General features: G+C 40.9%; 2 protein-coding genes across 2 annotated transcripts in view; both read right to left on the bottom strand.

Moving 5' to 3' along the window:
- The window catches only part of prrc1 (proline-rich coiled-coil 1), an 18,465-nt gene extending 14,541 nt beyond the window's left edge, over positions 1–3,924 (bottom strand). Inside the window, exons 1-2 of the mRNA XM_017434041.3 lie at positions 3,802–3,924; positions 2,303–2,559 (exon numbers count right to left, since the gene is read on the bottom strand). Coding sequence (XP_017289530.1) covers positions 2,303–2,396 — 94 coding nt within the window. The 5' untranslated portion in view covers positions 2,397–2,559; positions 3,802–3,924. The remainder of the gene's footprint in view (positions 1–2,302; positions 2,560–3,801) is intronic.
- Positions 3,925–4,473: 549 nt separating this feature from the next.
- On the bottom strand, positions 4,474–15,845 carry LOC108246469 (very long-chain acyl-CoA synthetase). The gene is made up of 10 exons (XM_017434036.3): positions 15,293–15,845; positions 13,603–13,800; positions 12,507–12,665; positions 11,095–11,219; positions 10,740–10,934; positions 9,597–9,687; positions 9,193–9,391; positions 8,380–8,477; positions 6,707–6,837; positions 4,474–6,627 (listed from the first exon to the last, which is right to left on the bottom strand). Exons 1-10 carry the CDS (start codon positions 15,768–15,770, stop codon positions 6,451–6,453), a joined length of 1,851 nt encoding a protein of 616 aa, XP_017289525.1. The 5' UTR covers positions 15,771–15,845; the 3' UTR covers positions 4,474–6,450.
- Positions 15,846–17,118: the final 1,273 nt, after the last annotated feature.

Genomic DNA, 17,118 nt, shown 5'->3' with positions numbered 1-17,118 from the left:
GCGGGCAGGCACGCTTACCAGCAGGCAGCAAATGGCTAACACCAACAAAAGCAGTTAAGCTAATTCCGAGAAGCCTTGCGAAACACAGAACTAACTAGCAGCAGCTAGCTAGCCTGACTCAGAGAGGTGTTCTTAGCGAGGTGAAGAGCGTAAGAACTGAGGAATGACTGTGATGACGGACGGTTACATAGTGCAGGCGGGGCCTGTCATTTGCCTAAAGGTGTGATTAAAGGTGTCTTCAGCCAGGACACGCGGGAGCGTGATATCCCATAGTACATATGTTGTACCGAGTGAATCGACTGAAAGGGAACTATTTGTTCTTCCAGCCCACTCCTCTCCTAATTGACAATTACCACCTGCGCAGCAATTTCAAAACAGAACATAAGCGACACCTACTGGCTCATATGGGGTACTACCTACAACCAAACATAGATACAAGGCTTCTTTAAATTTTACTGTCAAATTTAAGACTTTTTAAAAGACCTTTCAAAGGCCTATATCATTCAGATTTAATCGTTGTAAAAAGAAATCAGTAAAAAATAAAAATCAAATTAAGTCTTTTTTTTTGCCTTTCATTCAAAATCAGTCCAAATCATTGAAAAAACGACATCAAACCAGTTTCAGGAGCAGAGCGACAGGATTCTTTAGCAGGGAGTGCTGCTGCATGATGGGCCTTTTAGGTTTGTTACGGTGTAAAACACATCTGAAACCCCCAGACACAACTACGGCACAGAACAAATTAATGTTAATGCCGACAGTGCGTTAAAACAAACAACAGTTGACGGAAGAAGCACTGCATGAGTGGACGCACAAAGTTAAGAAGCAGTTTAAGCATTTTAAGGCCTAAAATTGAGCCGTTCAAATTTAAGGCCCTGCAGAAACCCCGTAAATAGCTCCTACAGTCTTCTGCAGGTTATTTTTTAGGTGTGTCAGTTCTTCTTATGGTTGTTAAACAAACATTTCTTTCAGCTAAGCAGTTACTGTTAGATTTTGGTAAATGAAAAATACATATTGACCAAAGATTTGAAAGAAAAATGACCCAAAAAATACTGGCCGTCGGATGGCCTGATGTCTATAGATCGGCATCAGCAACAGAAAGGCTGTAGGCATATTGTAGACCAGGGTTGTCCAATCCTGGTCCTCGAGGGCCGCCATCCTGCATGTTTTACATGTTTCCCTGCTCCAACACACCTGATTCAATAGTTAAATCACCTCTTCATGTTCTGCAGAAGCCTGTTAATCACCCATTGATTCAAATCAGGTGTGTTGAAGCAGAGAAACAAGTAAAACCTGCAGGATGGTGGCTCTCGAGGACCAGGGTTGGCCACCCCTGTTGTAGACGAAGACTGTACTTCTTTCTTTTGTGAATTATTCAACACTAACACATTTTTATTTAGTAATAGACACTTGTACATTCTACAACTGAATATAATAAATATTTGCCAAAACCTGTTTTCTGATACCAGAATTTTTACTTGAGAGTTAATAATGTTGTTCGGTGTTTAATGGTACCACCTTTGTGTACATAAAACACAAACACAGTCAGCTACAGCCGTGATTTCCAACCCGAAGCCTCCAAAGATCTCAGAGGGTGTATGAGGTTTCCACTGACCAGAAGCAGTCAAATGATGATTTGTACATTTTGTTAACTAAACCCAACTTTCCCAAGTTGGGCTGAAAATTAAAGTGCATCAAACATCATTGTAAACACACAGAGCTACAACAAGTTGCGGTGCGTTTACGAATTTGCGAGCAGTCAAAAAAGCTCATCAGTAACTTTGATTTGAATGAGCAGAGCTTGAATGAATTTCCACCTAGAGTGGTGTTATTTGTAGACAAACACTCTACTGTTTGACCAACGAGCAGATGCAGATGAATCAAACAATATTTACAAACTGGAGTACAGCAGTGAAAAGCTTCTCAGGTTGGGAGCTACAAGAATCTAACCCCTAACAGGAAACGGGAACTGATCAATATGTTTATAGCACTTATCACTAAATCAAACTCCTGACTACACTATAAGTTCAAGTTCAGATGATTAGCACAGAGGCTGTTGGACTAAAACAACAGTAATGTGAGTAAATCGTGCATATCGCCAAGCTAACAAGTGCTGTGGATTAAACAGCCTGCATCGGTATGCTTTGTCAGCATCTTTCATATAACGTTTCAGGGGGATAAGAAATCTGCTTTCGCCTCTGTAACAATGAGACCGGTAACAAATGGCTGCTTTTCGGATCAAGTTAGCTAAACGGGAAGCATAGCTCCGCTGTGCACGGCAGCTCTTCAAAAGGCTGCGTCTTACCGACAGTGATTGGCGGGCTGCTGACTGCAGAGGCTTGTGTCAGAGGCGTGGGGCTGACAGGAGGGGTCGTCTCAATGCCGCTCTCTTCCATCATCTTCTCGGCTGGAGCCCAAACTTCAGCGCAGAATGCTGCTGCAGGAAGGCGCTGTGATGACTTTGGGACAGGTCCGGCTAGCGTGATCTCCACTCACTGCCCTCGCAAACCCAACAGGGTTCTCAAGGAACGTTCCCTCCGGGTCAAAGTGTGCTGGAAAACACTGGGGAAAAAAGAAAGAAAGTGGAAGATAAAACTCATTATTAGGATCATGGATAGACTACAGACTGCATGCAAAACCTGAGCTACATTCGCGTCGACCATCCTCCAGCTGGCAGCTGCAAAATTTCATGCACAGCAGCATAAGATCGGCTTTATCAGCGCCTTAATTTCATTAAATTCTTCCAGTGATGGCAGTCTGATGGCAATCAGTGGGAGGAAAGTTTTACTTGGTGCCTTCGGTCCTTGTATTGTTACCAATAAAAGTGAAACGAAGACAAGAGAATAACAACAAAACAAGAAATGTCTGCCACAGACTGAAAACTACCATTTGAGAAAGAAATGATCAGTGTGTGTGTGTGTGTATATGTCCTCCCCAAAAATGAGGAAATTAAGTTTTGACACTTTGCCTGATCTAGCTGAATGAAACGCGTTTGCATGTTTAACCATCTGAAAATCCAGAAGAGACTAACCAACCAGACATGCTGACACTTCACAAAAAAAGCATTTTAAGATAAGATATTACCAAAAAGAGTGAATCTAACATGACCCTGATCCTACAGACATCACAATGTTTTCATTTAATTTCATCCTTAACATCCAGTGACAGAGTTTACTCTGATTTGGGTGAAAGAAAGAAGTGAAGAATGAAAGAGAGGAAGCAGCTGATCGCTCATCTCACTGTCTAGTTCGTGCAGTTTCTGTTAAATTATCTTTAAACACAGCATTTTAAAAAGATGGGAGCCTGTAATGCAAAAATAAACTTCTAATGGGGCATCAGTAGGAGTCAGATAGATAGATAGATAGATAGATAGATAGATCAGCACCACCTTTGTTTGCTTTTCAACATCATACTCCAGTGACAGGTTTTAAAAGGACCGAGCTCTTGCCAAATATCTGGTCAAAACCTCAAACTTCTCCCTCCGTTTTGTTCCCTTAGCAACAACACCTACGTTTTGTTTTAATGCACTGTCGTCACGGTCGTTTAAAAACAAACGTACAATTGCCATTCGTGAAGGTTTTCTGAAAGTTTGGTGTGCGACTTTGTTTGAATGCGAGCTAACACTGACAGAAAACGCAGGGAGGACCGCGGTGTTTCCACGCCGGAGCCTGCACGTGAGGCTTAGAGTCAAACTGAAACTGGGACAATGGAGGACAGCTGACCTACAACTGTCTGTCTCCTCTAACAATGGGGGATAATACTTACTAACCTTTCCTCTTTTGAGCATACAGTACAAGTACTTACCAGCTAGCTCAGCTCAGCCATGGAGAGTGAACCACCGACAAGTGGTGATGACGTCGTGTTGCCACGTCTGCTCCATCCTGACTCCTCCCAATACTGAGAGCAACCGGGTTGATGCTGCGTTAGAGGTCAGTCGTTAATTCAGGGTTTAGACTCACTCACAGGTTAAAATAAATAAAATGATACGAGAAATCTTTTTTTTTTTTTTTTTGCGTAACGATGGTAGCATGAGGCTTGACTTATGAATAAAGTCACTCTCAGCAAATATCAAGAACGCATTTTCATTTTTTATTATTTATTTACGTTTATTTTAAAAAGTAATTGCAACGTTTCTTTCCAGAATTTCTTAGAAACAAATTTCTAATTATTACCTAAATTAAAAAAAAGTAAAAAGTATGGTTTTCCTGATCTTTTTCACCGGGTTTTAATAACGCAAGGAGTTCGAAATTACCATGATTTTGTTTTATCAATACATTTCCAAGGTTCTTTGAAAGCAGCACTGTAAGGCTCTATCAGGACGAACTGCGCATGCTTAAAATGCAGGCCTAAGCAGAAAGCACGCAAAAAGTAAAAATTAAATTTAAAAAATATTAAGGAACTAAAAAAAAATAATTAGAAACTCAAAATAAGACTTTGTTGTGTTGTGCCTAAAAATTGCCAATAATGATATGAAAGTGTCTTTTAGTTTCCTTTATTGTTTTTTGTCACACTTCAAACCTGTTACATTTTTATAAACTCTTAGTAGAAAGTTAATACAGCAACAACAATAACAAAAGTCTTCCAAAAACATATGCATATATTTACTAGAGGTCAAAACACTTAAAAACGAATATTTTTAACATGGAAATCCAATCAACAGTGAGAAATTGTTAAACACAATTACATTTTGAAACAACAAAGTAATTATATTAAATTAAATGGCATGTTGTCATTTGATTGTTGGAATAACATTTGTTTAAATAGTTTATCAGGTCATCTCTTATTGTCAAGATTTTGAGATGTGTCTATATTCCCTTTTTTGTTGTAAATCTCTTTTTTTGCATAAACCATTTTATTTTAAATAATAAAAAAAGATGATCATTTGCATGATACAAAAAGTGTGGGTCTTATGACTATAGCTTTATAACTTCTTAGTTCAAATAAAATTTCTAGATTATGTAAAAATAAGTCACTGGTCACACCATCGCAGGACAATTCTAACCAGATAAGACGTTTTTTTTTGTTTGTTTTTTAATTATCATTTTTATCACTGTTAGAAATGCACAACTTTCCTCCCTTTTGAGCTTCTGCTTCTGCATCTTGAGATAACATGTTAGGTGAGGATGTGGCAACCTGATTCTAAAGCTTTGGTGTGAAACCTCAGCACATCAAAATCTGTGTAAGTGACACACATCTGGCCCCAGATGGCAAACGTTCATGATACTTCCTCCCCTCCAAGGCGGAGAGGAAGAGGCTGTTACTGCACCTCTCATCCTCAGTTTGTGCTACATTATAGCAGTTTTAGCAAGCACCTTTTTAGAAATCTTTACATCACTGTAAATGTCTAATGACATAGAATGCCATGGCACTTTACAACTGCAGCGGCAGTGAGCTGTAGCACTTTTGATGCAGCCTGACACAATCCAGCAGGAATATCTTAATATATATGTATTAAATTGTGTTCATGAGAACAGTGGTGGAATTACTGAAACTGAAGCTGTTTTATAAAAATCACAGCAACCCACTTTGGTCCTGGCCCCACTCAGACTAGCCCTTAGCTCATCAGTCGGGTCAGCATTTAAGTCTCTTCCTCCAAACTAATCGCTCAAAGAACTATTTACAGGTAAGACTGCTTATAATCGTTCAACAGAACCTAGTTTCAAAACATCTGAACTATTCCTTTAACAGCTCGTCCAACACACAGACCTTCAGCAAGTCTCTCTTTAAAAAGGACACAAGTTTGTCTAGTCTGTGCTGACATTTAGTGAAAACAAAAACTTTAAAAAAATCTGTAAGAACTGAGCAGAAAAGCAGCACTAAAAGCTTTTGAAGGGTCAACACTGATAACAAAGTGAAACTCCAACACTTTGCCGCTAAAAACTATCGTTTCATCGCACTACATACGTGAACAAAGTGAACCACGAGCACAGAAGTGAAAATGAGAGCAGTGGAGTGACATGAAGTGACATCTGTAAACGCTAACAAAATATACATGATAAAAATTATCAAACTAAATCAATTCAAGTGAAAAAAACAACAACAACAATAAAAAAAACAAAAACCACCACATATGTTTCAGAATAGGAATAGTAAATAAATCTATAATATTAGTCTTTTTTTATAAACAAGCACTTCTCTGCAGCTCTGGTCAAAAAAAATAAAGGTTCGAGCATGATCTGAAGTGAGGTAAAGAAAAAAATATAATATCTTGTTAATCTTATGACACCATTAGTTAGAGACAATCTACCTGTTTGTGGTACTTTCCAAGAGAAGATGTACCAAGCATTCAGGTTTATTTAAAAGGTTTCATCTTTATCAAGTCAGGATTTCCTTACTGTGGCACTAATCCCATAGTGGGATATAATGAAGGTGTGGAGATAACATAAATAAAAGTTAGTTATTAGTACACACAGTATGCACTGTTCATACACCTAAACCAGCTTCCTGAGAACATCACAAATTGGTTTTTGCAGACACAATGTCTTGATATAGAACTGAAGTCAAAGGAATGTAATCTTTCTGAGAGACGTCTAAGAAAAATAGAGGATCGTGCGTCACGTCCGGATCGAAACCTTCCCGCACCAGTTTAAGCTTCTGCTGCTTGAAGGTCTCCGTCACGTCCACGCATGTCTGTTAACAGGCAGGGGAGAAAGATGGGCAACATCAACTCACTCTGAATAATCTGGTGAAAAACACCCAGCGGACTTACTTGTATTCTGAGGAAGCGGGGCCACGCATACAAAGGCAGGGTGTTCAATAAATGCTCGTAGAGTTTTTTCCCATCTAGTTCGAGGTCCTGTTTCAACACAATAGCGGACATTCCTGCTCGACCTTCATATCCTGAACGCACAGAACAGAAAAAGTCATTAAGTCATACCTCTGCTTCATTAATACCCAGAGGATATAACAATGTATTTACAAAAAAAACCAGCTCCCCACTTCATACATAAGGCTTGGAGGATACAAGATTGTTGTCAGATTTACTGAACCGTTTTTGTTTTTTCCTGGGTGGAATGGCTTTTAAATTATTGTGGATTTTCTCTAATCCACACAGGGCCGAAAAATCAACACATCAGACACAAATATATGCATTCAACCCATTAAAACATTCAATTAGCAGTGCTGACAGTTCTAGAAAGTCTTGACTTGACAAGGCTAAGGCCTGATAACTTTGTTTGACAGGAATCACTGAATTGACCAATACTCAGTCAGAACAATGGGAAAGTCCAAGGAACGTTGATCTAAGGAGAGGAAATCGTTTAGGGTCTTCAGGAACAACCCAGGAGCCACCAAGGCTCAAGCCTGTCGGGAACTAAACACTGCTGGAACACCAGTGTAACTGTCTGTAGAGAGGCCAGTTTTACATGGACTTGGACAAAGACAGTAACGACAAAGAAAGAAGCCCCCACTCTACAGAAATACTCTGAAGCTCAGCTGAAATTCTGAGTTGCCTGTGTGGACAAGCCAAATGCCTTCTGCAGAGAAGGTCAAAACAGGACAAAGATTGAGTTATTTGACCGCAATGACAAAAAGGATGTTAAGAAGCGGCATAGTGAGTATTTCAAACCCAAGAACACTGTACCAACTGTGAAGCATAATGGTGGAGGCATCATGCTGTGGTACTGGTGCTTTGAACAAAGTAGATGAGATAATGAAGGACTACCACCTCCACAATCTTCAACATCACCTCAAATTACCAGCTAAACAGTTGGAATTTGGACACATTTGGGTGCTCCAACAGAGAAAACAAACACATCAGAGCTGGTTTCTGATTGGATAAAGCTGCTAACATGAAGCTTCTGGAGTAGTCTTCCCACAGCCCTGATCTTAGCTTGACTGAAAATTTGTGGACTATGCTTAAAAGCTGGGTTCATGTCCAACCAATTTAAATGAACTCAACTAATTTTGCCAAAGAGAATGGTCAAATAATAGCCAAAATGGAATGGAAACAAAAAACCTGTGATCCAGGTGCATTTTGCTGAGGGACATTCGGAGGTTGTAGGTATATACTGTATTTGAGCTTGTATGGATATTGTTGACCCATGTGAGTTGAAGAAAACGCATAATAAAGTCAAAGTTTTGCACCCAGTATTTGTTTAAAAATCCCTGAAGTTGTATGTCGTACAATCATTCTACCTTGAACAAGAAATTATTCAAATAGATCTTTAAAAGCCCAACATTAATCTGACATTATTGATGAGCGTAGACCTCTGACCGCAACTGTACAATGAAAACATCAAAAACATTTTACATCTTACCATGCAACTTCAAATCTTCCTAGCTCAGAACTAAGCTAAAGTCAAACATATATGAATAGATGGGGACATAGGATCGATTAAAACATTGTTGTAAAGCACAACATAATGCTGAGAGCCCACAGACCTGGTACAGAGACTCCGTAGACATTGGCCTCCTGGATAAAATCAAGAAGACCTAAAACCTCTGACACTTCGGTGGTAGATACATTCTCTCCTTTCCATCTGTTGAACAGAAGATTAAAACCTCGTCAACCCTGGACGACTATAAGGAGCTACAGATTCAGTTGATTTTTCGTTGCAACTTAGTCCATTATGCTGCTTTTCTGACTGAATCATAATTCTCACATTTCAGAAACTATCATAAAATAAACAACATTTGCACTTTAATTTAGATTGACGTTGACCAGGGGTGGCCATCTTAGACCTACCTGGTCATACCAAGACCATGGTTGAAATTAAAGCGGGGCAGGATGTCATCTCCCAAATTAAGACTTGGACTGCCCAAATGAGGTTAAAACAACAGTCTGAAGATTGACTTTCCATGTGTGTGGTCTCAGTTTGAGTAATAAGAGGTGGTTGTTTTGTATAAATGCAGCAGGTAATGATGGAAGTGTAAAGCCCTGTCCTCCTCAGTCTCTGATTCTGGCGCACACATACCCATTTTAGTTTGTGTTGGACACATTAGAAGTCAACAGGAGAGGATAAAGTCATTAGTGCCCCACCAATTTTCCTGGAGATAAAAACACTACTGGTGTCTCTTCTACTTAGTTCAGTCAATGATTGATTGTTTAGAAAACAGAGCTGGTTAACTCAAGCCCAGATGATTTTTAATACTCATGTTTGATAAATTTGAGTTTCTCCTACCAACCAAGTGAAATACTGTTTCCACAGAAATGCTGTCTGTGCAAAGTTTGAACCCAGCAAACAGTGCCGGTACCTGAACGTGTCTCCGATTCGGTCGCGGAAATAAAGGAAGTCCCTGTGGTCGCAGAGCAGTAGGTCTCCCGTGTTGAAATAGGTATCCCCGACTTTGAACACATCTCGCAGCAGCTTCTTCTCAGACTCCACCTTGTTCCCAGCATAGCCCAGGAACTGGTTCACTGTTGTCACCGGAGTTACCAAGATCCCCACCTCTCCTTTTGTACAGAGAAGGGATGCACGTTTGCAGGACATATAGTCATGTTAAAAGGACGTAAAGCTTTCACCAAATTTTATGAATCTGAGCAAAAACAGAAAAAAACGTATTGTCTTCTTCGTGGCCTTGTCAGTCTTCAGCCATGTTTTGATGAATTTTAACAGAACTCTTTCCTTTCATATTTGAAGGGATAGTGATTCGTTTACCTTTCTGTGCTCGCACGCATCTTCCAGAGTTTGTTCGGACCGGCTCGTATGTTTGTGGGTCGCATCTCAAAAGCTCAAAAGGAATAGAGAGCTGCAAGAGAAGGAATAGAGGTCATTTTGACTTGATTAGTTGATGTCATAGCATTTTCAACTTACTGAGGAGTTACTGGGGAAGAGTTTACCTTTACATAGTTGTCAAAACTTATTGAAATTCCCAATAAGTTTGACCCGTCACATGACCCTCTTCCAATTGAAAAAACAAAAGTTGGATCCAAAATGGCCGACTTCAAAATGGCCACCATGGTCACCACCCATCTTGAAAAGTTTCCCCCCCTCCCATATACTAATGTGCCACAAACAGGAAGGTAATATTACCAACCATTCCCATTTTATTAAGGTGTATCCATATAAATGGCCCACTCTGTACATTTGTCCAATTCCACCATATTTGTTTACCTACTCAGACTATGACCAGCTTAATGTAGGTCCGCATGGTTACATGAATTCAGCCAAGGGAATTTGTTTACACTGGGTGCAAACCTGCATTTCTGAATTTCATATCAAACTATCTGCCAAACTACTAGAGTAAACTCTAACTGCATCACGTTATATTGTTCAGGATAACCTTTTTATGTTTGATTTCATAGTTTGCAATGAGTACCATTAAATGTGTCAGTTGTAAACAATTAATGCTAATTTATACTATTTTTATCACTATCTTCACTTTTAACAATGTTTCTAAATTGTTGAAAAAAAAAAAAAAGTCCCTTCTTCCTTGTGCCGTTTCCCTTTATTGTTATTGTGCGTTCCAGTTGTATTCAGAAATTTAAGTTTTTGAGTTCCAAGTCGAAAAAAATCATCTGGAACAAGCCCTGAAGTCGGAACTCTGACTCGAAAAGTCCACGATCTAATATGGCCGCCTCACACATGAAAAATGCGAGAGCTGCAGGAATAAACAGTTTATTTTTAGTTCTGTTAGTTTGAATCTCATTGAAGAAGTCCTTCATTACCTCTATTAGGAAACATGGTTAAACGCATAGAACGCATCAACTTATATCGCAAATATTAGTTGGTCTTGTCCCTGAGCACAGGTCAAGTTCATATTTGAAGTGAGGTCCAGGTCCAGAAGGCTTTCCTGCTGACCTTGTTGAAGTAGCTGGCCCTCCCGATTGGCCCGACCTCATCTGTGTAGTTGAGGAAGCCGATGCTGGTCTCAGTCAAGCCGTAACCCTCCCTGATCGCACGGATACCAAACCGTGTTAGAAACTTCTTCCATATATCCGACCTGAGACCACTTCCTGCAGCCAACCAAACACAATGGGCCCTTTCCTCTGGAACCTGGAGGCACGAGGGCACATTAAATCCAATTTTAAAGCAACTCGTAAACTTGCACAGTGACTGTTATTTCTCTCTGACACATTATGTTTCAGTAAACACCAGATCAGACTATATCTTGCTCTGTTTTCTCTCAGCTCCCGGTTTGAATGAGGAGTCCTACCGTGGGTTGATTGAGCAGGTACCGACACAGCTCGCCGATGTACTGCACGACTGTCACATTGTGTTTTAGACAGTCCTTCCAAAACTGACTGGCAGAGAACTTCTTTCTTAGCACACATGTAGCACCTGTGATCCCAAGAAGACAGGGAGGAGAGTCGTAGGCAAACAACAGCAACTACAACGCATTTAAACCACACTGTGTCTACTGATAGTACACCAATAAATCAGGCTCATGTTACCATGTTTATTGAAAAAGTTGTAAAACTAGAAGGGTGTGGGGGAGTGTAAGGAAACATTGTGACAGCTCTGTTTAAGTTGCTGTTTGCGAATCATGTATTATGGGTGTATAGATTAAAGGCATAAAAACTAAGAATGAAAACATGGCTGTAATATTTTTTTTTAACCCGACTACTTATATAGCACTTTTCAAACACGGACATAACTTAAAACAAAGATAAGAATAGACAAGAATTAAAAAAAGTTATAAAACCAACTGAAGGTAACAAAATCTACAGAAAACTATAAAAATACCATTAATACGTTAAAATGAGTAACCCACAGTTGCAATGAATGCATAAAATGGTAACTACAAATAACTCTCTGTTTTTAGCTTGGTTCTGAAGGCAGTGAGGGTGTTGGTGTTTGGTGCTGAAGCAGGGCGCTGATTCCAGAGGACTAAAGGTTCACAGATTCTTGGATCAACTAGGAAACCTGCATGTTGGGAGTGAAGTGATCTAATTGGGTTGTAGGAGAAAACTAGCTGCTGGAGCTCAACTGTTCAGGGTTGTATATGTGGTCAGGAGGATTCTGAATTGCAATCTGCTGGTCACAGGAAGCCATAAAGCCTAAAACAGGAGCTTGCCCAAAGGTTCCTGGCAGCACTCTTAACCACAGTGTTATGAACAAGCTGTAAGGGATTTATGTTGACACCCTGCTAGAATGGCAGCACTGCAGTTAAGTCTGCAAGTGATGACGGCACAGACTGTTTTTGCAGAGTAATTTTAAAAAAATTAGGCTTCTGATTTTGTAGATGTTACAAAGACAGAAAAATACTGACTTGGAGACTTGTTTATGTAAATTAAAGGACTTGGTCAAAAACTACAACAAGGGTGTTCACAGAGATATGAGAGGCTACTGTGATTCCATCAGAGGAGTTTTTTGAGTGTCCAATGTCCAATAACCTCTGTTTTATCAGGGTTCAACAGGAGAAAATCTGAGGACATGCAGTTTTCATTTTATTTTTTATTTTACTCACCAGCTTTTAAAGAAAGAAGCCCAAATGCTCTGCTGCGAAATCTAATTACAACCAATAAGGCGATTCTTTTGATTTTTTCCGGGCTCTACTCGCTGCACTTCCTGGCTGCAGCCTGTTGGCAGTGAGGGTGAGGTGAAAGCTGAGCTTAAGCGTCTTACCGAGGTGAATGCATCCTCCAATCCCTAAGAGAGACGCAGACATGTGGTACAGAGGGAGCGTGATGTAAATGATGTCATCGGACGTCGCGCCGCACATGTCAAAGAAGGCCATGCTCCCGATGGCCTTCAGGTGACCGACACGGGCTGCCTTTGGGAGACCTGATGAAGAACGAGCATTAGAGCAACACGCCCATGTCACGCTGCCTATCTGGTGGATTTCTTTATTCAAACACTTCTAATACAGAAGAATAATTTACATGTCTTGAAACCCCTGTTTTATTATATTATAATCACATGCTCTATTGTATAAAGTTCCCAAAGATTTGCTTTTATTGTACTGTCTTATTTTACAGCTGTTCTGTTGTAGATTGGTGGATGTGTTTGGGGTTATTGTCCTGTTGCATTATGGTCCAGTTTGGTCCAAGTTTCAGCTGAAATACAGATGGCCTTATATTTGACTCTATGTGAAGAGGAGTTCACGGTCGAGTCGATGACTGCTTGGAGCCCAAACCATCAGCCCTCCACCACCGTGCTTGTCAGTTGGTATGAGGTGTTTGTGATAATATGGTGTTTGGTTTTCTACAAATGTGGTGTGGTGTATTGTGGGTAAAAAGCTCTACTTTCACCTCATCTGTAGAGTCTGAGATGGAGCTTTTGTTTTTTGCAGTTTCTCTGAGCACTGCAGTTTGACCTCGGAGGGAATTGGCTGTGATGGACTTCAAATTGTTTGAATATTGCCTTATAATTCTTCCCAAATTGAACAATTGCTCATTGCTGATGTCTTTCCTCCTGGGCATTGTGTTAACACACACCTGTACGCTCCATGATCAGTTAAACAAGAGCATTAAGTCAGCAGCACCTGGCTGATACTTTACCTCTGAAATTCTAAGGAAGCAGTATGGGTGGACTTAGCTTTTCACACCCAGCTTTTCCAGTTCTGCTTGTTTAATAAATAATGACAGAGTGGAATCTATTTTGTTTATTTGAGGTTAGATTTGAATAATTTCAGAACCTGGTTGTTTGAACCATTTTCCCCTCATGCCTGTAAGGTTGTCCATCTACACGATGTGTTAAAGGTAGAAAGAATACACAGTACCTGTGGTGCCTGAGGTAAAAATCAACAGGAAGTTCGACATGACGTTAACTTTTGGGATGTTGTCCAGAGTGTCTCCAGAAACATTGTCCACTTTATCCAGTAAAGTATTGAACTCCTCAGACGTGTGATCCACCACCCACACATCAACGTTGTCCTGTTTCAGATCAGGCAGCACCTCCTTCACCAAATGCACCAAATCTGTAACAAACAAAAAAAAAAGGCAGGTGTTCATTAATTTGCTGGTTCCTAGAAAACAAATCTAAAGGCAGTAAACTAACGTGATCAAAACAATGCTGATTTAACTCTAGTGATGTAAGAGGCTGCAGTCAGAGGTTCAAATTAAATTAGCGATTCACGCAGGGAAATGTTCAGAGACAATTTGAAACTCTTGCAAACGACCTCTGCGATTTGTCGCCAACAGTCCCAGCCCAATGAGGTCCTGGCTTTGAGGGCAAAGACAGAACACAACCCAGCAAAACGCAAACCAATAGATCAGTGGTGTCCAATCCTGGTCCTGAATGGTCACTATCCTGCATGCTTTAGTTGTTCCCCTGCTCTTCAGCAGGTCTTCAAGTTCTACAGAAGCCTGTTAATCACTCAAAGCAGAGAAACACCTAAAACATGCAGAACTGTGGCCCTCCAGGACCAGGATTGGACACCACTGCAATCGATCTTGGGCTACAATTGTATTTGAGACAAATTCATAGAAACAACCTGGCACAAACATGACACCCAAGGCGGGAGCATTGTGCTGATTTTCCAGTGAGCAGCTCCATCCTGACTCGATCTGAGAGCGTCACAGAAGGGTGGGAGGATAAGCCATGCGTGCAGGAAGAACAGAGAAAAGCCCATTCGGTAAGTCCTGAGCATAGAAGCATCATGATTGCCTTCACAATGACGAAAGTTTTCCAAACTTTAACAATCCAGACAATCCACTAACAGGTTGTAAAGAGCGTAATAAGGTCGTCATTCAGTTTGAAGGAGGGCTAAAGAAAAACTAAAGACAATTAAGTCCTGAGATTAGAGGTGGGGCTATGACATTATTGGTTCCAAAAGGTTGTGTTTTGGCTGTCTACACAAAAACTCAAGGGTGATGTTTCAAGATTTATTCACTCTGGAACCAGTTGTCAAAACCTTCCATTTTGTGGGGGTTCTAAAACACTGTTTCCGCATGGACCAAAGGCTGAAGCAATAAAAACTTCCTGTATGGACTCCAAGTAAGTATTAACTAAGTGTTAAGTTATAGTAATAGCGCTTTGTTTACGTTGAGCGCGTGCCCACATTTCTGACTTCTACATCAACATATCTGAGAAACTACTGAAGGAAACACTTTAAAACAGCACCACCTGATGTAGTTCAGGATAACCTTTTTTTAAACATTTGCTTTCATAGTTTGCCATGCGCACCGTTAATGGGCTGTTTTGGGGGGCTTATTTAAACCCGTTTTGCACTTTCATGACGGTCCATTTATAATCAAATTAAAATGTCTGTCGTCCATTTCAGTTTGGTAAACTATTAGTAGCTTCTCCTGCAAATAAAAGCCTTTTTGGGGGGCAAATAAACAGCAAGTGTACGCAGCAGAGGAGCCTCGGTGTGCAGTGAGGGTCAGCTGGAGCCGCTCCCATTCCTGAGGGAACTTGTGAAAACTTTGAGGAGGAGGAGGAGGAAGAGGAGGGTGAGTGAGCTTTACCTGCTCCGACAACCAGCGTCCTGGCTCCGCAGCTCCGCAGGCAGTGAAGCAGGGACTTGGCTTTCACGTTAACGTTCAGGAAGGCCACCTCGCAGCCGAGTTTACAGAGTCCCAGCCACGCGCACACGAAGTCCGGCTCGTTGCACATCAACAGCGCAACAATGTCGCCCTGCTCCGGGGAGCCGCCCGCTCCCAGCGCCCTGGCGAACCGGTTGCTCCTCCTGTCCACGTCCTGGTAGGTCAGGGTCCGGCTCTCGAAGATGATGAAGGGTTTCGCGGGAGTCCTCCTCGCCTGCTGGAGGAAGCAGTCGAGGTACGTGAGGACTCCTCGCCGCACGCGAGCCTGCACCGTCCGCTTGTACCTCCGAAGTTGGAGGTAATACGTCAAGTCCGCCCAGAAGAAGGGATAAGCGACCCCCTGGTAAACAAGCAGGACCAACACTCCGGCTAAGACGCTGCTTAACACCGCTGCTAGCATCTTGACGCACAAATGAGCTCACCTAAAAGTCTCCCCCAAACTTTAAATAACAAGCTGCAATCGCGCATGCTCACAAGAACCTGCACTTAGAGGGCTTAAAGGGCAGCGACAGCCCGACAGCCAATCAGAAACGAGCACAGAGATGAATGGGAGTTTTTATTAGTTTGACAAAACATCTCATAAAACCACTGGGCGAGTTTTAATGAACCTTGCAGAAAGTAATCAAAGGATGTGCATCTACAGCTGATTGGAATCAACCATATTCAAGATGGCTGCCACGGTCAACCAACACTGAAAAAAAGGCTATAACTTTGCAAATTTAACAGACATTGACCTAAAATTTGGCGTGGTAGTAGCTGAGACTGATTCCCGACACATATTCAGAGCTCAAACAGATGGTGCAAGATCTTTGTTTAAACCTTTGCCATTAACTAGTTGGAGTCAACTCTGTCTGTTAGCAAAATATCTCATTATCCACTAGATGGATTTTAATGAATCTTTCAGGAAATAATCATTTGATTGAAATCTACAACTGATTAACTTTTGGAACCAATCCAATTCAAGATGGCCACCAGAGCTAACTGACCCTAGAAAACACAAAAAAAGCTACAACTCAGTCAATTTTACAAATGTTGAGCTAACATTTGGTGTTGAAGTAGCTGAGATTGATTCACAACACATACCCCGAGTGCTACTCATTACACAAGATCTTTGCCTACAACTTTGGCATCAACTGTTGGAAACAACCCAGTTTGTCTGTTAGCAAAATATCTCATAAACCACTGGACACATTTTAACGAAAGCTGCAGGAAGTAATCACTGAATGTGCATCTACACGGGATTAGGTTTTGGTGGCAATCTTGTTCAAGATGGCCGCCCCAACTAATCCACCTTAACTAACACAAATATGGCTATAACTCAGTCAGTTTTACAGATACCGAGGTGAAATTTGATGCAGTGGTAGTTGAAAGTCACTCACAACACACAGAATGTAGTTGATATGCATACCCTTAAAGAATACTAGGGCTTTTATTTTGATAGTTTCTGTCTTTGTCATGACTTCAGTTACATAAATGAAATAAAATATTTTCATTAGGCCTGTTTGTTTGCTGGCTGGATCTGCATTTAGATCCTTCCCACCTTCATCGGCACGCTGTCTTTTTTGTATTTGTCACAGGAGTGAAGTTACACACCTTCCAGCACACATTTCTACAAATCCAAATAATACTTTTTTTTCATTCTGCGGTATGAATGATTTGATGATCACCTTTTTTTTAAAATGTATTTTTGGGTAAATATACCAGAGCAGAGTGCCAGCAATCCTACAGGGACCAGTTGATTCAGGAGG

This window comes from Kryptolebias marmoratus, linkage group LG14, assembly GCF_001649575.2.
Source record: "Kryptolebias marmoratus isolate JLee-2015 linkage group LG14, ASM164957v2, whole genome shotgun sequence".
Taxonomy (NCBI): Eukaryota; Metazoa; Chordata; class Actinopteri; order Cyprinodontiformes; family Rivulidae; genus Kryptolebias; species Kryptolebias marmoratus.
Note: the sequence above shows the minus strand (reverse complement) of the source record. Positions and strands in the feature narration are given on the sequence as shown.